At 32.8% G+C, this 18,078-nt stretch overlaps 1 protein-coding gene across 11 annotated transcripts in view; it reads right to left on the bottom strand.

Annotated features, from left to right (window-relative positions):
* The window catches only part of LOC106873723 (nephrin), a 248,522-nt gene that overhangs the window by 133,777 nt on the left and 96,667 nt on the right, over window positions 1-18,078 (bottom strand). For all 11 annotated transcript variants that reach the window (XR_008264131.1, XM_052967830.1, XM_014921200.2 and 8 more), the window contains exon 2: window positions 12,153-12,284. Coding sequence is in view for 10 of the 11 variants with exons in the window: in XM_052967830.1 (XP_052823790.1) it covers window positions 12,153-12,270 (118 nt within the window). In the remaining variant the exon portion in view is untranslated. The remainder of the gene's footprint in view (window positions 1-12,152; window positions 12,285-18,078) is intronic.

Raw genomic sequence — 18,078 nt, 5'->3', positions numbered from 1 at the left:
GTCACAGTCAGTAATCTGTATATGCTCAAGTTAAGTAGGAGGATTAACTTCATAAGTTGAGGAGATCCTGCAAAATTCATCACAGGAACTTGCTATATCTTCCGGCTCAATACTAAATACATACACAGTAAATTAAATGTGAATGGAAAATATGCCAAGTTTAATATTTACTTTGATGCCATCTGATTCAAATGAAAACAGTTTTAGCAAGCAACAGAAATTTCAGTTTTTAAATTTTCAATTGTAAGTCCTGCATAGAAACCATACAAATGCTACTATTAATCACATGCCAAATAGCCTAACAGAGGAAGTAGAGAAAAATAAAGAAGCTAACAAAAAAATATTAAACAGTTATTATCAAGCATAAACTTAAAGCTTAAATTGATTATTGATGTCTTGTACTTCCATCAATTGAAGAAATAAAATACTTCTAGAAACATACAAATATTGTTACAATTACGTGCCTAAGGCTGTTTTGAAATGGCACATTTAATGCATATGGTGTAGCACACAATAAATAAATATGTTTTGTAATTTGACACCAAAATAGATGTTAAAAAGCATCTTTTTAGCTTAAAATTAAATGCATTAGATTGGGTAGCAATTCAAAAATTAAGTTAAATTTTTCATATACGAAATTGCTAAGTATTATGAATTATTCTGCTGCCACACTTGAGACATGTGCATAATTCCATATGCATATATGCACGTGTGATAATAATTCCTTGTGCTTGTTTTATGAAGAAATAACTTAACACATCTCAGATAGGTTTATTTAAGAATACTGACATTGGAGAACCCAGTATATAACATTAAAAATGCTCTTAATTTTGTAGCAATTACTCTTTCAAATCAACTGACTTGAGAAAATACAAACTATATTATTACAAGCATGGCTGTGTGATCAAGCAGTCCACTTTATAACCACAAGTTCATTGCCTGCCATTTTGATAAGTTTCTTTTGTACAAACATAGAATCAACCAAAACCTCTTCAGAGCGAAATTTGATAAAAAGAAATTATGAGGAAGCTTACTGTACACGTGTGTGTGTGTGTGTGTGTGTGTGTGTGTGTGTGTGCATATGTGTGCAAATCGTTAAGGTGGCTATTCACAGTTTACAACCAAAAGGCACATGTATAATCGTCATTAAAGTTACCAAGGGTGCTAAACAGCACCAGCATTGCTAGAAATAAGAGTCAAAACAACCCTTAGCCATGCGAGATCATTTTCCTAATGTTTGACAACAGAGATAAGCTCCCCATGGCATGTGAGTTGGAGTCCTATTGTCAGATGATTTCAAATTTGATTAATCTTCATCAATGACCCATTACACTGTCGCCTCGGGTTAAAAACTTAACTCAGCTTTTCAGTCCTATAGAGGACACCATGGGAAACTTTGATTCCGAAAATGGTGAAGTAAGAATTATAAAAATGTGTGTGTGTATGCAAACTAGTGAATTTTACACGTGATAATTGTTTCTCTAAAAATCTTGATTTTAATGCATGCATAATACAATTTTGGAGATTAATTAAACATTATACAATTCTCATGTTCATCAGGTAACATTTAAAACAGTGAAATAACGACTTGTTGAGTAATTTTTTTGATTCTCAAACAAGTAGAGTTACAATCATAGACACTGGTTTATGAAACATACAAAGTGGGTGTTTCACGAAACTGACAATTAAGAATAGTATAGAACCGGAAGGGAAGGAATGGTAATTCCCAGTTATAGACCTTAAAGTAAAAGAAAGTCACAGAGGTATATTTACAATCAATGAAAAACAAACAATAGGCACCAAGAATCACATTAACATTTTTAGACATTATCAGAGCAGACATTCATAATGGCTCCTAAAAGCCGTTTATCTTTTTATTTCATTTCCTCTTTATACATACACATATATATACCTAAACACGCAGAGACGATGGGCATGAAAATTACATAATTTATTGCATAACCCATAAACTTGTATTATGCTTGAATTAAAATAAAGACTCTTATGAAACAAGTGTTGCAACATTTAAAATTCATTTGTTTGTTTGTTCAGTGTTATTTCATACTATACCAAACCGTTTTTTCCTATTCGTTAAATAACTTGTAAACAACTGGAATTGGGGATTACCCAACAATGGTATCTTGACATCGGTGAGGCCTTCTGTGCTGAGAATAAATTACCTTCCTGGCTGCTCAACGCACCTCTGTTAAGCCAGTCAGTAATGTGCTACATGATGTGCCTTTATGAATTATATTCTTTTACTTGTTTCAGTCATTTGACTGTGGCTATGCTGGAGCACCACCTTTAGTCGAACAAATCAACACCAGGGCCTATTCTTTGTAAGCCTAGTATTTATTCAACCGGTCACTTTTGCTAAACCGCTAAGTTATGGGGACGTAAACACACTAGCATCAGTTGTCAAGCGATGTTGGGGGTGGGGGACATACATAGACACAATACATACATACATATATATATAAAGACAGGCTTCTTTCAGTTTCCATCAACCAAATCGACTCACAAGGTTTTGGCTGACCCAAAGTTATAGTTGAAGACACTTGCTCAAGGTGCCATGCAGTGGGACTGAACCTGGAACCATGTGGCTGGGAAGCAAGCTTCTTACCACACAACCACTCCTGTGCATATATATATATATATATAGTTGAGAGGATTCATTAGTCTTTTTGAAGACATAATAACCTCTCTAGTGTTTGAGTCACAGTAAAATGTCCCAGTACATACTTAAGAGAAAATATCAGCCGTATAATGAGGCATACAAACTTGATACCGCGCCCTAACCTGTCCTGTAGAACAATAACTTTGAATAACAACTCAGATCACCACAGTTTGTGCAATCTATGCTCTCAAGGAAAGTAGACACGATAGAGATGTCTGCAACTGAGAGAGTGTGTGTGTGTGTGTGTGTGTATTACAGAATGTGTTAAAATTTCTGCATATGCTAAATGTCAATTATTATGCTACACCATATTTTACAGCATTTTAAATTGAAAGCTTACATAAATTCTCATACGAATTGTGGTTTTAATTAACTTCACATGCACAACAATGAATTAATAGTAATTTTCAATTTGTAAACTCTTCTATATGTTTCTACTTTTTCTAATGCAATTTATAATTCTGAAAACATTTTAACCAAGAAAACTGCTTCATATAGCATTTGGAGTCTTCTCTATATATGTTAACATCCATTCTATCCTTGCTCATAACTATACACTATGCTGTTAAAACCTTGGTTATGTTTCTTATTTCTTCCAGTGGGTAATACACTGTATTTCTATGGATGAAATGTTATGTTATCAGCAGCCAGACGAAAGAAGTAACCATAAAACAAGAACAGTATTAATAGATGGATCCCATTCAAGATCTCCAAATCATTTAAATTATGCCACAAATGTGTTTCTTACCACACACTTAATTTCTAGTTTCTAAAAGCATAATTTTTAAGGCATCATTTAGTGTAAACAACATTCCAGTAGCATCCAGCATGAATCAAGTTAAGACATCATTTAAAGGAAACTAGAAGTGATTTCTATAAGCGAAAATCTGTTCAGAAAAAATTTTGAAAATAGAATAAGCTTGTGAGGAAAGTAGAATGGTTATTCCAATACTTCAGACAGAACTCCTTTCTTAGGGAAGGGATGATAAATGTGTGAGGAGAACAGAATGGAATTGTGTAGAAAAGTACAGTGGAATGATCAGGTAGAGAGGATGGTAGTAAAAACTACATTAGCTAAAAATGGAAAGTATTATATTTGACTTCTATAAGCAGCACTCCTTTTTCTGATATTACTTTTATATCAATATTTTTAGTTTTGTATCTGAATTATGTGTATTGTCATTTACTATAGTTATTTGCCAAAACACAGATAAAAGGCACTAATATAATTATATGCATAACACTACAATGACAAAACTGACAAGAATGATTATCGTTTCCACCACAAATTGTCCCTCTCAAGTATATATACCACAAGAATTATACTGTATGAAATAATTAGGTCCAGAACATCAGTTAAATCTAACTTGCCTTAAAAATATAGCCTAATTCTCATATTGCTCAACAAATTATCGTTGTTAATCAATAACTCCCATAGAACAAGTATAGTAATTTATAGTGCACCTGAGAACTGTACACAATAAGTTCATTATTGCCTTTTATAATCCAAAATTAAGTTTAAAAGGGTCAGGGAGCAGCAGATGAAATAGCATCACTTAAACTTATAGAAGAAAACAAAAGAAATCTTAAATCATGAAATGTTTTTTAAATTATGAAACTATAATTATATTTTTTTAAAATAATTGCTCTATTAATTCATACCTGTACTCTAAGAAATGTTACTATATAATTTTAAAAAAGAAAAATTAGGGCAATTATTAAAAAAAAATTGTAGTTTTTAACACAAACGTTTTGCTATGCAGAAGAGGTTAATGTAAAAAAAAAACTCTTTCTAATGAAAAAAAGTATAGGCATGTAGGTGAAATACAAAAATAAAAATATCATATAAGTTTTAAAATTTCTCAAGGATTGAGTAGGGAATATCTGAAGGAGTATTTTTATATTTGATGGAAGAATGCGTACAATTTTTTTCAAAATAAATGCACTAAGTTGTATAATTTTCCAATAATATAACAGGCTCTGTGTTACCTCAAGCTACATAGCATTCATCAATATTTTAACAGTTTCATTTATTTTTAAATTTTAGATTGCTTTGAAATACAGTTTATTCCATTTATAAAAGATTCAGAAATAAGCACTATGTTGTGGTGTACAATAAAGAACTCTTAGTATTGTTATTTAACTTTTGAAAATGTTAAAAGTACAAACGTATAAAAAAAAAAAAAAACTCTCAGAAAGCTAAAGTTGGTGTTGAATATCCACCAAGAACTCTGTAAAAGCAGACAAGGTTTATTATAGCTTATCACACATTTAGGTGGCTGTTTTTGTTATTGTTCAGTCCCAGGTTAGACCTGATGTAGTAAACCTGTGATCAAAAACATTTCAGTAATGACCACCCCCTTATCTTTTTCTATTGCTCATGGAACTCTGGAAAACATTATTCAATGTGCTCTTTTCAAAGATAGTGAGATTTGGCTGCTATTTTTAGCAGGTTGAGTAACTATATAGAGGCTGTCTCATTGACTTTACACTATTAGACAACATTTATAGATTTTAAAAATGCATAATATTCTGTAATTAATTTATACCAAAATATGCTATGCACATTGTCAGACAGTTTTGATGGTATGGCACACACCAAAATGGTATTCAGAGCTTCTTGCATTGTTTTGCCATCCTCTCTCTTTATATTGTGTAAGATGGAATGAAAGATCACAGAACACACAAAATTTCATTAAATAAGATTCATTAAAAATGGTTAGTAATCAAAGATAGAATGTTCACCTCATGTGATTACTGATTTCTTAATTTGACGCAATGTTGTTTTTTTAACCCCAGGTCAACTCTGATCAGGATGACTTGTGATCAAAGATGTTCAAGCCATGACATATACATCTATTCCTCTATTCTGACAGACAGATATGATACAAGGGTAATGTAGCTGCTATTTCTGGCAAATCAAACGGTCATATAAAGGCTCCCCTCATTGGCTCATTGGTTGGTGTGTGTGTGTATGTATGTGTTTACCTAAACCAGGTAGAAAGACCAGTGTTTTTAAATGGCATTGTAGTTAATATTATTCAGAATGATAAGTCGAAATATTTAAAGGATGTTTCAACAGGAAACCGCAAGAACAAGTGAAAACTAATTATATTCATTAACCTTTGACCATAATTCTTGGTCCACTTTTTATTTAGATAAAAAGCATGGCAATAATCTGTGTCGTTCTGCCTTAATGTTTTAAATAGTCAGATGGGGAAGAAGAGGATTGATTAGAGAAAAACAAATTGGTATTATTTATAACAGATTATGGGTATGTGTGTGTGTGTGTTAGGAAGAGCATCCAGCCATAGAAACCAAGCCAAAAATAGAACTTATGAGCAAAACATGGTTGTCTGACCACAAGTAAGCATTCACGTTAAACATGATGAATGATACAACTCATGCCAGCATAAAATGTGTATGTAAAATGCTGATGAAAGTTCGGTGGATAGATGGACACACAGACAGACAGATGGACACTCAGACAGACAGACATAGATGGATAAATGGATATAAATGCTGAAATGGCACTTCTCAACCACAAGGTTTTGGTACAGTTTCACTGCACAGGACCACTCTATAATCTTGGGCCAACCAAAGTCTTGTGAGTGAATTCAATAGACAGAAGCTGAAAGAGGTCAATTATATGAGAGTGTGTGTGTGTGTGTGTGTGTGTGTGTGTGTGTGTGTGTGTGTGTGTGTGCTTGTTTACATTTAGCGTCTACAAAAGTTGCTTTGCTGTGACCAATGATCTTATTGTCATCATGTCAGCCAACAAATCACCCACTTGCTTCATGCCTTCAAAGCCATGTGAAGTAAGAGCTTCCTTACTCAGGAAAGAGGTAAAGAACAGCAACATGAAGGGCATCTAGGTGTAAAAAGAAAATGACCCCAACATACATTTGTCTAACCTAGGCTAGCGTAGAAAAATGGACCTACACACACACACACACATGCATGTTTATAGCTGACTGTTGAAATTGATGATGACCATCTAAATTGCACTCATCATTATCATCATTGTTTAACGTCCGTTTTTCATGCTGGCATGGGTGGACGATCATCATCATTTCAGTAGTGACCCTCCCATCTTTTTTCTAATATGCAAAGAAATCAGGACCACATTATTCAATGTGCTTTTTCAAAGACAGTGGTGTGCAACTTGAGATTTGGCTGCTATTTTTAGCAGGTTGAGTAACTATATAGAAGCTGTCTCATTGGCTTTACACTATCAGGAAAAATTTATAAATTATATAATGCATAATATTCTGGTAATTTAGTTTATAACAAAATATGCTATACACGTCATCAGACAGTTTTAACAGAGTGGCACACACCAAAATGGTATTCAGAACATATTGAGTCTGTAACAAAGGATGCAGCCCACACGACTAAACAGAGAATCATGACTGCTACACTGACCACATGCCATCAAAAGTGAGGAAACTAAAGATGTACTACCTCTTCTTACTTGCAAAATGATGCCAGAAATCCAGTGTCTGTTGGCAACTAAATTAAAGCAGACCACCACCACAGATTATTTTTCTTTCAGCATCTACTCTTTTAGTTTTGTTCTTTCAACAAGACTGCAGGGAGATGGTGGGTGTGAGAGCATATCCACCAGGGTCATCAAGTACATGTGCTGCCTTGCTTAGAACTACTACTACTACTGCTCTAAGTTCCTATGTCAAATTAGCCCCCCCCCCCCACAAAGCACCTGCAAGAAGGCTCAGAGAAGTTTTGATGTTGAAGAAGCTGCATGTAGGTAGGGAAGTCTCACACACCAGGTTTGCTTTCTACTTCACTGCATGGATTAGCAAACAGTAGCATACAGTGTGCAAGAGGGCTGCACACGCTACTGCAGTAGATGTGCCACATCATATATATACGTACACAAACGCATGTGAGAGAGGAGAGAGAGGGAGGAGGAGGAGAAAGTGTTTGCTACAAATATCACCATCTTTTTTATTTTCACATGAATATATATAATATAATGGATTGAGATGAAACGTATTAAGCCTGCATTGCATGTTAGTGGCAAAAGATGTTGGAGATGTTGAACTCTAAAGAAAACATTCCTGAGAATGAACAAATGTATATTAATTACAGAATATTTCAGCAAATAAGAAAATAATTGATTTATAAATAAAATCATAGACTGATTATATTAATTGTCCAGTTTTATTAATATAAAATGTAGCTGAACTTTGCTATGTGAGTATTAACTAAATATGTATAATCTGTTATTTAACACTGTATTAACAGCATTGTTGTGACTGTTTCTGAAATTAAATTTTAAAAAGTCATAACAATATAATGAAATTAATGTAAAGTATAATGTAGATATTAAATCTAATTAACAGTTGAAATGCCCTTCTAAGGAAAAAGAGAAAAGAAAAAAAAAACAAAAAAAAAAGCAAAAAACAAGTCACTGTTGCAGTTCAAAAACCTGATACAAATATATATATATAAAGCAAAAATTAAAACCTGTATAAAACATATGTATTCAAATTAAAAATTCTCCTATTTCAACGTAACAAACATGGTAAAAAAACTAAGAGAAAGGAAGAAATTCATAGCCCAAAGAATGCAAGGTTGAAACCATGAAAAAAATTAACTATTGATCATTATTTCAGGAGGCAATGATAACTGTAAAATAATATAAATGTACAGAGGTTCGTAAGTACATATACAGAAATTTCTTAAGAAATGAAACCTAATCAGGAGCAGCTATTGGGTTTTAAGATAAATATGAAAAAAAAAACTAATGTTTCTACGATTTAATGACATTTTAAGGATCAGTCAGATGGAAAGGCAGCATTCATGACATTTACAGGTTATGAGAAAGGCATGGGTGGAGGAAAGAGAAGATTCCTATTTCACCCCCCAGCTTATCATGTACAGTCCATGTGATAAGCTTCCATGCAGCTTTCATGTACCTAATTTCAGTCACATGGCATAAGTTGGCCTTTGACTATGTTAAATTTATTGCGCTTTGGGATTGAACCTAAAACCATGAGGTTATGAAGAGTTCTCTTAAACCACACAGCCATAATAGTTCCCACAAATCGTTATTGCATGAAAGTTTCATTCAACAAAGCTAACATATGGCGTAGTGGTTAAGAGCACGGGCTACTAACCCCAAGATTCTGAGTTCAATTCCAGGCAGTCACCTTCATAATAATAATAATGATAATAATAATAATAATAATGATAATAATAATAATAATGATATCGAAAAACACCTTAGGAATGAGAACCCAGGTTTGAAATTTCCCCCCGATAAAAGCTGGAGGGTATATGAAGCGAAACATTGTTTTAACAACAAACAAGATGAGGACAAATATCCATCAAATGTAAATAATGTAAATAATTCCTCATATATGATAGAACTGTAACAGCTAACACTGTTGCTCTTTTGAAGGCTTTTAGCGACAATGATTAGTAATAGAGACTCAAAGTTACTTATATAATAACATAGACATGAAACTACATGAGGGCTGATCAGAAAGTATCAGGACTGCTGCTATGGTAACGAATCTAAAGTATGCAGAGTGAAGCCCTTGGCACAGATTAGTCTTGAACTCTGTCACACATGCACAGTAAATTGTTACGTTCTTGCTCACTTCCTGTTGTTTATAGCAGTGTTTTGAAGAAAAGTGTGTGTGTGCGTGCATATGTGTGTGTGCATGCATGTGTGTGTGTGTGTGTGCGTGCATATGTGTGTGTGTGTATGCATGTGTTTATGTGCGCGTGCACGTATCAGTTCATATATGGAAAACATCAAATCCCACTTGAAAGGAACAAGATTTCAAGACATTGAGGAAATCCAAGAGAATGTGACAAGGCAGCTGCTCACTATCTCAAAAAGGGAGTTCCAGGAATGCTTCCATCAATCGAAATGATGCTGGATAAAGTGTGTGGCTTCAGAAAAGGACTACTTCAAAGGAGATTAAAGGTCAAACCGATACGTGTTGTGGTTTTCTTTTCATAGCACCAGTCCGGATACTTTTTGATCAGACCTCGTATGGTAATAAATAACAAACTGCATATGCGAAAATTCATGTAAAACGATAAACATAGTGACATAGATACTAAATTAAAGACATTCAAGATTTAATATAATCATTATGTAACGAATTGAAGATTAACATCTGCAGATGTTTACTCTTGAATTTATAGAAACAATTTATTAACAGAATTAATTAGCATATAAATTTAATTCATTATATTTAGTAAATAACAACTAAATTTGTTAGCATGCCCAGACAAGACACGGGTGAAAATATAGAAGTTAAACACTGCAGATGTTCGCTAATGAATTTAATATTTGATACTATTAAAGGTAGTATATTAACAATAGTAGATTGCTAATTTAGATTCACATCATCAGCACGAAACAATAAATTGAATGAGTGATAACAGGACTGATGTTATGAGCAAGAAAAACAAAAGCAAAAACATTCAGTGAATTAAAAATTACTTTTGAAGTAAGGAGAGAGAAACAGAGGTTCAAGGACTCATACTAACTAAATCTGAACATGGAGGCTCCATATTCAACAAGTTATTCCTGATGAACAAGATGTATGGTCAAAGATGCTCCATAAAGATTTTCGCAATATTAAGTTTCATCTTTCTACAGTGAAACTCCAGATATTGTAAGGATCAACTTTACTTGAGGGATCCTTGAGGGATCAACAAAATATAAATCAATGGATCCTTTTACTTGTAAATACTGACTATAAATTTCCACAAATGTTTGAAACACACTGACATAACTTCATAGGAGTGCAATTGCCTCCCTCCATCAAAGTGGGTAGAAAGCCAAAAAAGAAAAAAAGCAACAAAAGAAACTAATATCTACAGACTTTTACAACACCCTATGTATGGACATTATTTACATTTGACAGATATTTGTCCTCATCGTGTTTGTTGTTAACACAACGTATCAGCTGATATAACCTCCAGCCTTCATCAGGTTTCTTGGGGAAATTTTGAACCTGGGTTCTCATCCCTAAGGTATTTTTCGATATTATTATTATTAATATCATTATTATTATTCAGGTCACTGCCTGGAATCGAACTCAGAATCTTGGGGTTAGTAGCCCGCGCACTTAACTACTATGCCATATGACCCCCAAACAGGTAAAACAATGTCATTCTATTGAGCTCCGAAAATTATGAATGGTTACTTTCAATTCGTCATACTAAATCAGTTAAAACACAACTGATCAGTCATAGTTGGGAACTTGCTGTGTGTGTGTGTGAGAGAGAGAGAGAGAGAGAGAAAGAGAGAGAGAGAGAGAGAGAGAGAGAGAGAGAGAGAGCACTATTTGCACTGAAAGACCTTATATACTTAAATTAGAGCTATTGTTAATTATAATCACCAACAGCAGGTAGAGAAGAACACAAAGACCATAGTTAGCCATTAATTCATAATTTTAATTAGAGTTATTCCCCATTTCAAACATTAAACTGTGGACACTTCAGTATGTTAGGCTTTGAATAACTTTCAATTTTAGTGCTATATAACCAAAGAATTGTCTTTTGGAGGTGCAGTATTAGTTAAAATAGCAAAAACTGTTTGTAGTAGTTAATTTGAGAAGGAGAGATAAGCCACTCGATAGTTCTGTTAGTAATGTTGTCAGCTCGCAAATGACAGACATGGAGATCATATCCAATAGGTGGGGATGTTGCTCGTTTCTGTCTCAAAATGCTCATAATGTCCAATATCATTCACAATAAAATGTTAATGATTAATTCATAAAGTTGAAATGTTCGTTCATCAGAATTACTGTCCTACTGAATAAAAAGAAATTATTCCACCAGAAAAACTTATCTGAGATAGAAAATATTTCTTATATTTAAAGAAATACAAAAGAAAGCTTTATTGGAAAGTATGAATCCAAAAACAAAACCAACAAAAAACTGAAATTCCTTTGTGTTGAAAATTGCATCAATTTTATGTTTAATGTATGTATTATCCATCAACTGTTAGAAAATATGATGTTATTATTCACACACATTATTATCTATTCATTATAGCACAAGTCATCTTGGGGGCAATAACTAGTTATTACTAGTGGCACAAGATTTTGTGGTACCTAGTAAGATAATTTTTCAATGCCGAAAACTGTTTAGTATCCCCATAGGTAAAGACTAAATTAAAGATACGGATACTGAGTTAGAAAAAGACTTACAAGTTCAGTTGTTTCGTATACAAATTGCGAACAGAAAAACGCAATTAGAAAGAAGGACAAAAGTATACAAAGAAAACAACCACCAATTACATAGTAAAAAATACAAAAAAAAGTCACACATTTATAGCTAAAGTAACTTGAGGTGCATTTGTAAAAGAACATAAAACTGCCCTAACATTAATACCTAAAATAACCAAAATAGAGAAGTTTCTTATTTTAGCTAACACAAGTCAACAACAATGTTATTTGGCAAAAGAAAGAAAATTACTTACCTAAAGCGAAGCCATTTTTGCTCCATTGCATCAATCCACTTTGATTCATGACTTCACATTTTAATATCACAGTTTGGTCTTTAATAGCAGATACATTTTGAGGTTTTGTTCTAAACATTTGTCTTCCTTGTGCTGAAATAAAACAAGAGATATTTGTGAAAGTCATAGAATTTCATGGATATCATCGATTTGGCTACATTAAAATACTGTATGTTTAAAACAGACATTAAGTAAAAGACAAGGTTTATATCGGAATGAAATATTTAAAAATATATAAAGCATAATGTTCGTCATATTACATGAATTTAAAATTCTCATTAAAAAAATTATAAAACACATATTGCTATAAACACCAAAATGTGCTGGCCATCAAATGAAATTTATAGCAGATTTTAGAAAATTTCTATACAGGATGTGTATGCTTGCATTTCTAGACTTGTGTGGTTAATTAGAACAGGTGTTGTTAAGCAAAACTGCAACAGAACTGCTAAGATGCTTACCACATGTCAAAAACCCAACATACCAAATTATATTTATCAGGTTTAGATCAACACTACATAGTTCTACCTCATCTGATTGATAACACAAGCTGAAATGTAAAATTTGCAACTAATTTTATCCCTTTAAATGGTTTTGGAAATAATTACGAAAATAAATCCAGTTGGATTTAATCAAAGTGATATTAATTCAGAAATTAATTGTGTATGGATGTAGTACTGTCTATTTGTTCAAGAAAGATAGGAGTGAAGGGGATTTTTGTAGACGCTTGTAGGAATGACAATGGTATAATAGTAACTATATTATTGCTGTCATTTGGTCATGTAGAAAGTTACCACAAATTTTTAACTAAGTGCTGATGGGCTAACACCTTTAACAGTCACTTTATAGTAGATGTGTGTGTGCATTCACACATGTATACATGTGCCCACATGTATATAGTCTGTTAATGCAAAGGGTACTATTTTGCATATTCTTTAATCATCATGCTGAGAAGTTGGGGGTACAAATGAGAACAGCCATATCATATTTGCTTGACAAAAGTAGTGTTTGCCAGAGCAACAAAATTATTGCCACTAAATTGCTCAGGGATGTGATATGTGTGTTTGCGTGTGTGCATGTGTGTGTAGAGAGAAAGAGGAGGAGAGAGTGTGTGTGTGTTTGGTGACGATAAGAGTAAGGAGCACAATATGGTTAATAGCACCTCACTGATTTCAAGTGGTGGGAGTGGCATTGGACCTGATGGCATGGTAGTGAGCCTGGTTCAGTGGAGATGGGTTACTTTTGAAGGAGGTCCTAGATTATTTTGCAATGAGAAGCAGGTCGATAACATAAAATCTTTTTAAAGTATGAAATCCTAAACTCCCTTGTGATGGCATCGAGGGATAAAGAAAAAACAAAAGTCTAATAGACACTTCACAATGCTCTCTGACAATAAATTTGAGTTTGCAGAGAATTGAAGGCAAATATTATCAGAACCTATAATGCTTTTATTTCAAGACTCCAAGGCAATAGTAAGTCTTTAGTAATTCACATTAAGAAAAACAATGTTTTATTGTATTTGAAGCCCTCATCTATATCCTAGTATTATCTTTAAAACTGAAAATCAAAACAGATTTTGTTGCTATAATAGAAATTCTTCTATTAAACAAATATTGTACTACAATGTCAGTTAATTATATTAAAGCCTACTTTCCTCTCCAATTCAATTGCATAGTGCAGTAAATTACAGTGATAATTTTCAATGACATAATAACACATAAAAAGAAAAACAGCTTTAAAATGTTCGTACATAAAGGTTGTGTACTTGAATTGCTAATTACATTACGTTAACACTTCAAAATCTTTGAAAATCTAGTTCCAATAAGTTACTTATCAAGTGGTATCTACATAAACTTTAAATTATTAAAAATAAGCACATATTAACAACAAAATATATTGGTAATGTGTCTTAAGAGTAATTATTTAAGTTAAAAATCTTTTATCACAAAATAGGAATTTTACCTGTATTTGATGGTAGACAGAACAATGATTACGTGCTTGCTATATAATTACCCACTTCAATTCATATATTTTTTTTTAAACCTAAACATGTAAATGGTGCTACCTAAAACCTCAACATACCAGACTTCTTGGGTCAGCCTTTTCTCAAATAAGTTTATTTCACAATAAACTCCCACTGATTGACATACACATCCACTTGCTAGATCAACTAGCTACTGACCTTAACTCACCCAACTTTCCATCATCACTTTGTAACCAATCCCAGGGCCTCAACTTTTGACATCTTTGTTGAGGCCCTTTGACATCTTTCCTTATTGTCTGCATTTGTGACAAGCCTTAATCTGTTTTCTATAAAAAGAACTCTTCAGATGACATTTGAGTAACATGTCCTGTCCAATGTAGCTTTTACCTCATAATGAAGTCTTCTACATTTGGCAATCCTACTTGCCCTAACGTCTCACTGTTGGGAGCCATGTCTCTATGAGCTTTTCATGATTATGTGTGGGTGTCTCATTATGAAAGTATGAAGTTTTTCTTTCTCCACCTGACTCCAACACACTTCCCAAGTTTCTACTCCATAAAAAAGAGTAAATAAGATGACTGCCTTGTAGCTTTTGCATCTAAGTTTGGTGGGAAGCATGATTATTTCTTAGCTGCATATACTGTTGTCCAAATGCTATACTTACATTTACCCTCATCTTTTATATCTGGGTGACAAAATGTCTATTTTGTCTCTTTGTATATGGTATACCATCTATTTTAGAATAAAAAAAACAAGAATCACTTTGATTCTTGCCAAAGAACTATTGAATATACAAGAGACAGGTTATGAGTTGATTAAATAGCACAATATACACAGAAGATCATGGGTGCAGTTGAAAGTCATAAAAATTTTGTTGAAAGATAAGCACAAAAACTGAATTGCTATTTCAGTCAAGCTCTTTATCATCACAGGAAGAAAACAGAGCTGGTTGCATATCTATATATATTATGATATCAATAATTGGAATTGAGAATTATGTAACAACAGTATCCAGTTAGTAGAGGGGATGCCAATGATGCTGAATTATTTCATTGTCGGCACAGAGCAATTCCATCTAGCCACTTGGAGGCATTTCATATGCTTATGTGCCTCAATTCTTTGTGAATCTTTACTAACACACCCACGTTGTCAAAAATGCCAACAATTTTACTAATGATAGAACGTGGCTCAGCAACACTATGGTAGAAACTATTGACAAATGTTAGCTAGTAAATAGATGTACTAGTAAAAAGCTAGTAAATAGATGTACTTATACACAAAATTGAAGCACTTGAACAATCAGATACAATTGTAATGTCTAGGTTGAAAATACCATGTTATAGTGGGAGTAGCATTGATTTTACAAATTATTCACATAACTAATAATTCATCTAAACCTGTGGTCCTCAATCATTTTTTTTCCTAGGGACCCTTTCGATTCCTATTTTACACAGGTGGACCCTCATAACCATTCAGTGTTTAAAAAAAATCCTATTATTTTTAGAATTATAAGTCATTAGGAAGTGAATAAAAAATTGTTAAAATATTTAGTTTATTGTACAAATATAACCAATTTATTGCCCCTAAATTTAAACGACAAAATCAAATATGGACCCCCAAGGGTCATCTGGACTGCGGTTGAGGACCACTAATCTAAAGCTATACCAGATGAAAATAAAAGTTCTCTCTCATCTTAACCCCTCTCTTTCATAGTGTATTATATTAACTATTTTATCACTACTTTAAAAACAAATTCATTCATTGATTAATTCAGATTTAATTGTCAAATTTAATTGGTGAAATAATTTCACTTCTATGAGCCAATTTGTAAACAAGAAATGATTTTAACATTTTCATTAATTTTCTGTATATGTATATATATAGGAAAATGAAAAATAATAAGAAGGCAGAATGCTAAACTGGAAGCATATTTTAATAAAGATTTCTCTAACCGGCTTTCATTGCGAAGCAAATTTTCAAGAAGAGGGAGAATGAAAATGTTTGTTACAAAGAAGTACAAAATGAAGAAAATAATATATAAAAAAAATAATATATAAAAAAATAAGTATACCAATACATTATATTGACTTTGAGCTTTTGAAGTTCAATGGTAATTCATTTATATAATGGTTGGAAAAATAAGGATGCATAAGAATTGAGAGTTGTGTTAGGTTTAAAATAAGGGTTAAAAGTTTGTGTTAAGCAGGAAGTGTGGTGTCAAAACAGGAAGTGTGTGTAAGGGGAGACAAATGTTTTTAGTTCATAACTCCAATTAAAAACATTTGTCTCCCCTTACACACACTTCCTGTTTTGACACCACACTTCCTGCTTAACACAAACTTTTAACGCTTTTTTAAACCTAACACAACTCTCAATTCTCATGCATCCTTATTTTTCCAACCATTATATACATGAATTACCACTGAACTTCAAAAGCTCAAAGACAATATAATGTATTGGTATATTTATTTTTTTATATATTTTTTTCATATATTATTTTCTTCATTTTGTACTTCTTTGTAACAAACATTTTCATTCTCCCTCTTCTTGAAAATTTGCTTCGCAATGAAAGCTGGTTAGAGAAATCTTTATTAAAATATGCTTCCAGTTTAGCATTCTGCCTTATTATTATTTTTCATTTTCCTATTATTTCTCCACGTGCGGTTAACACAACCCTACTATTTACTGACTTGTATATATATATATATATACTCAGGCACTGTTCACAATCCTAGATTACCCATTAAAAAAAGGTCATTCCCCTCACTAATATTTACAACAATTTTGATTTTATAAATAAAATCCTTATACTAATAAACTATAACCCAAATAATGATTGCAAAATAAGCATTTCACTCAAGAATTTAGATGCAAACTTTCTTTATGTGTGTGTGTGTGTGGACAAACAAAGAAGAAGATGGAAAGAAGTACATTGAAAAAAAAAAAATCATTTTAATTTGTAATTAAGAAAATAATAAAAAGTGGACTAACAACTCAAGCATTTACTGCCTCACCTACCTAACAGGAAACAAACAGGATGGTTTATAACAGCAGAGAGATCATATGACAAAAATTGATAAATAAAAATATAGAAAATTAGTGTTCATGCATTCATCATCATGACCATCATCATCATTGTTTAATGTCCGCTTTCCATGCTAGCATGGGTTGGACGATTTGACTGAGGACTGGCGAACCAGATGGCTGCACCAGGATCCAATCTGATCTGGCAGAGTTTCTACATCTAGATGCCCTTCCTAACGCCAACCACTCTGAGAGTGTAGTGGGTGCTTTTACGTGCCACGGTACTGGCAACAGCCACACTCAAGTGGTGTTTTTTACATGCCACCTGCACAGGGGCCAGTTCAGTGGCACTGGCAATGACCTCACTTGAATGTTTTTTCACGTGTCACTGGCACAAGTGCCAATAAGGCAACGCTGGTAACAATCACGTTCAAAGAAAAAATATTGATGTGGGAATCTATTTAGGTCTGAACTTCTTGAATCTAATATTTAAAAATGAGAATGCTTATAATCTCAAAATAATGGTAAAAAGTGCACTATATTCTAGTCATAAGTTAAAGAACCAGAAGCTATACAGGTATATATATTTCTGTGACTTCTTTTGTCTGTGTAAATGTGTTTAATGTCTAAGTTATATAATTCAAGTTTCTTATTATATAAAATTATTTCTTTGTAAGCTTTTCCAATGCTATCAGCTGTAAAAATATATTAGATATTTATGGGAACACTGTTGCATATTTAACTCTGTCTGGATTTACACCAATCTTTAGGAAAACGTCTATTTTGGTAATTATATTTAGAAGGGGAATAATACAGAAATCATTTTTTTAAATAATTTTAAGTGTTCTCCCAAAATAAATGTCTTGACATATAAAGAAG

This window comes from Octopus bimaculoides, chromosome 5 (assembly GCF_001194135.2).
Source record: "Octopus bimaculoides isolate UCB-OBI-ISO-001 chromosome 5, ASM119413v2, whole genome shotgun sequence".
Taxonomy (NCBI): domain Eukaryota; kingdom Metazoa; phylum Mollusca; class Cephalopoda; order Octopoda; family Octopodidae; genus Octopus; species Octopus bimaculoides.
Note: the sequence above shows the minus strand (reverse complement) of the source record. Positions and strands in the feature narration are given on the sequence as shown.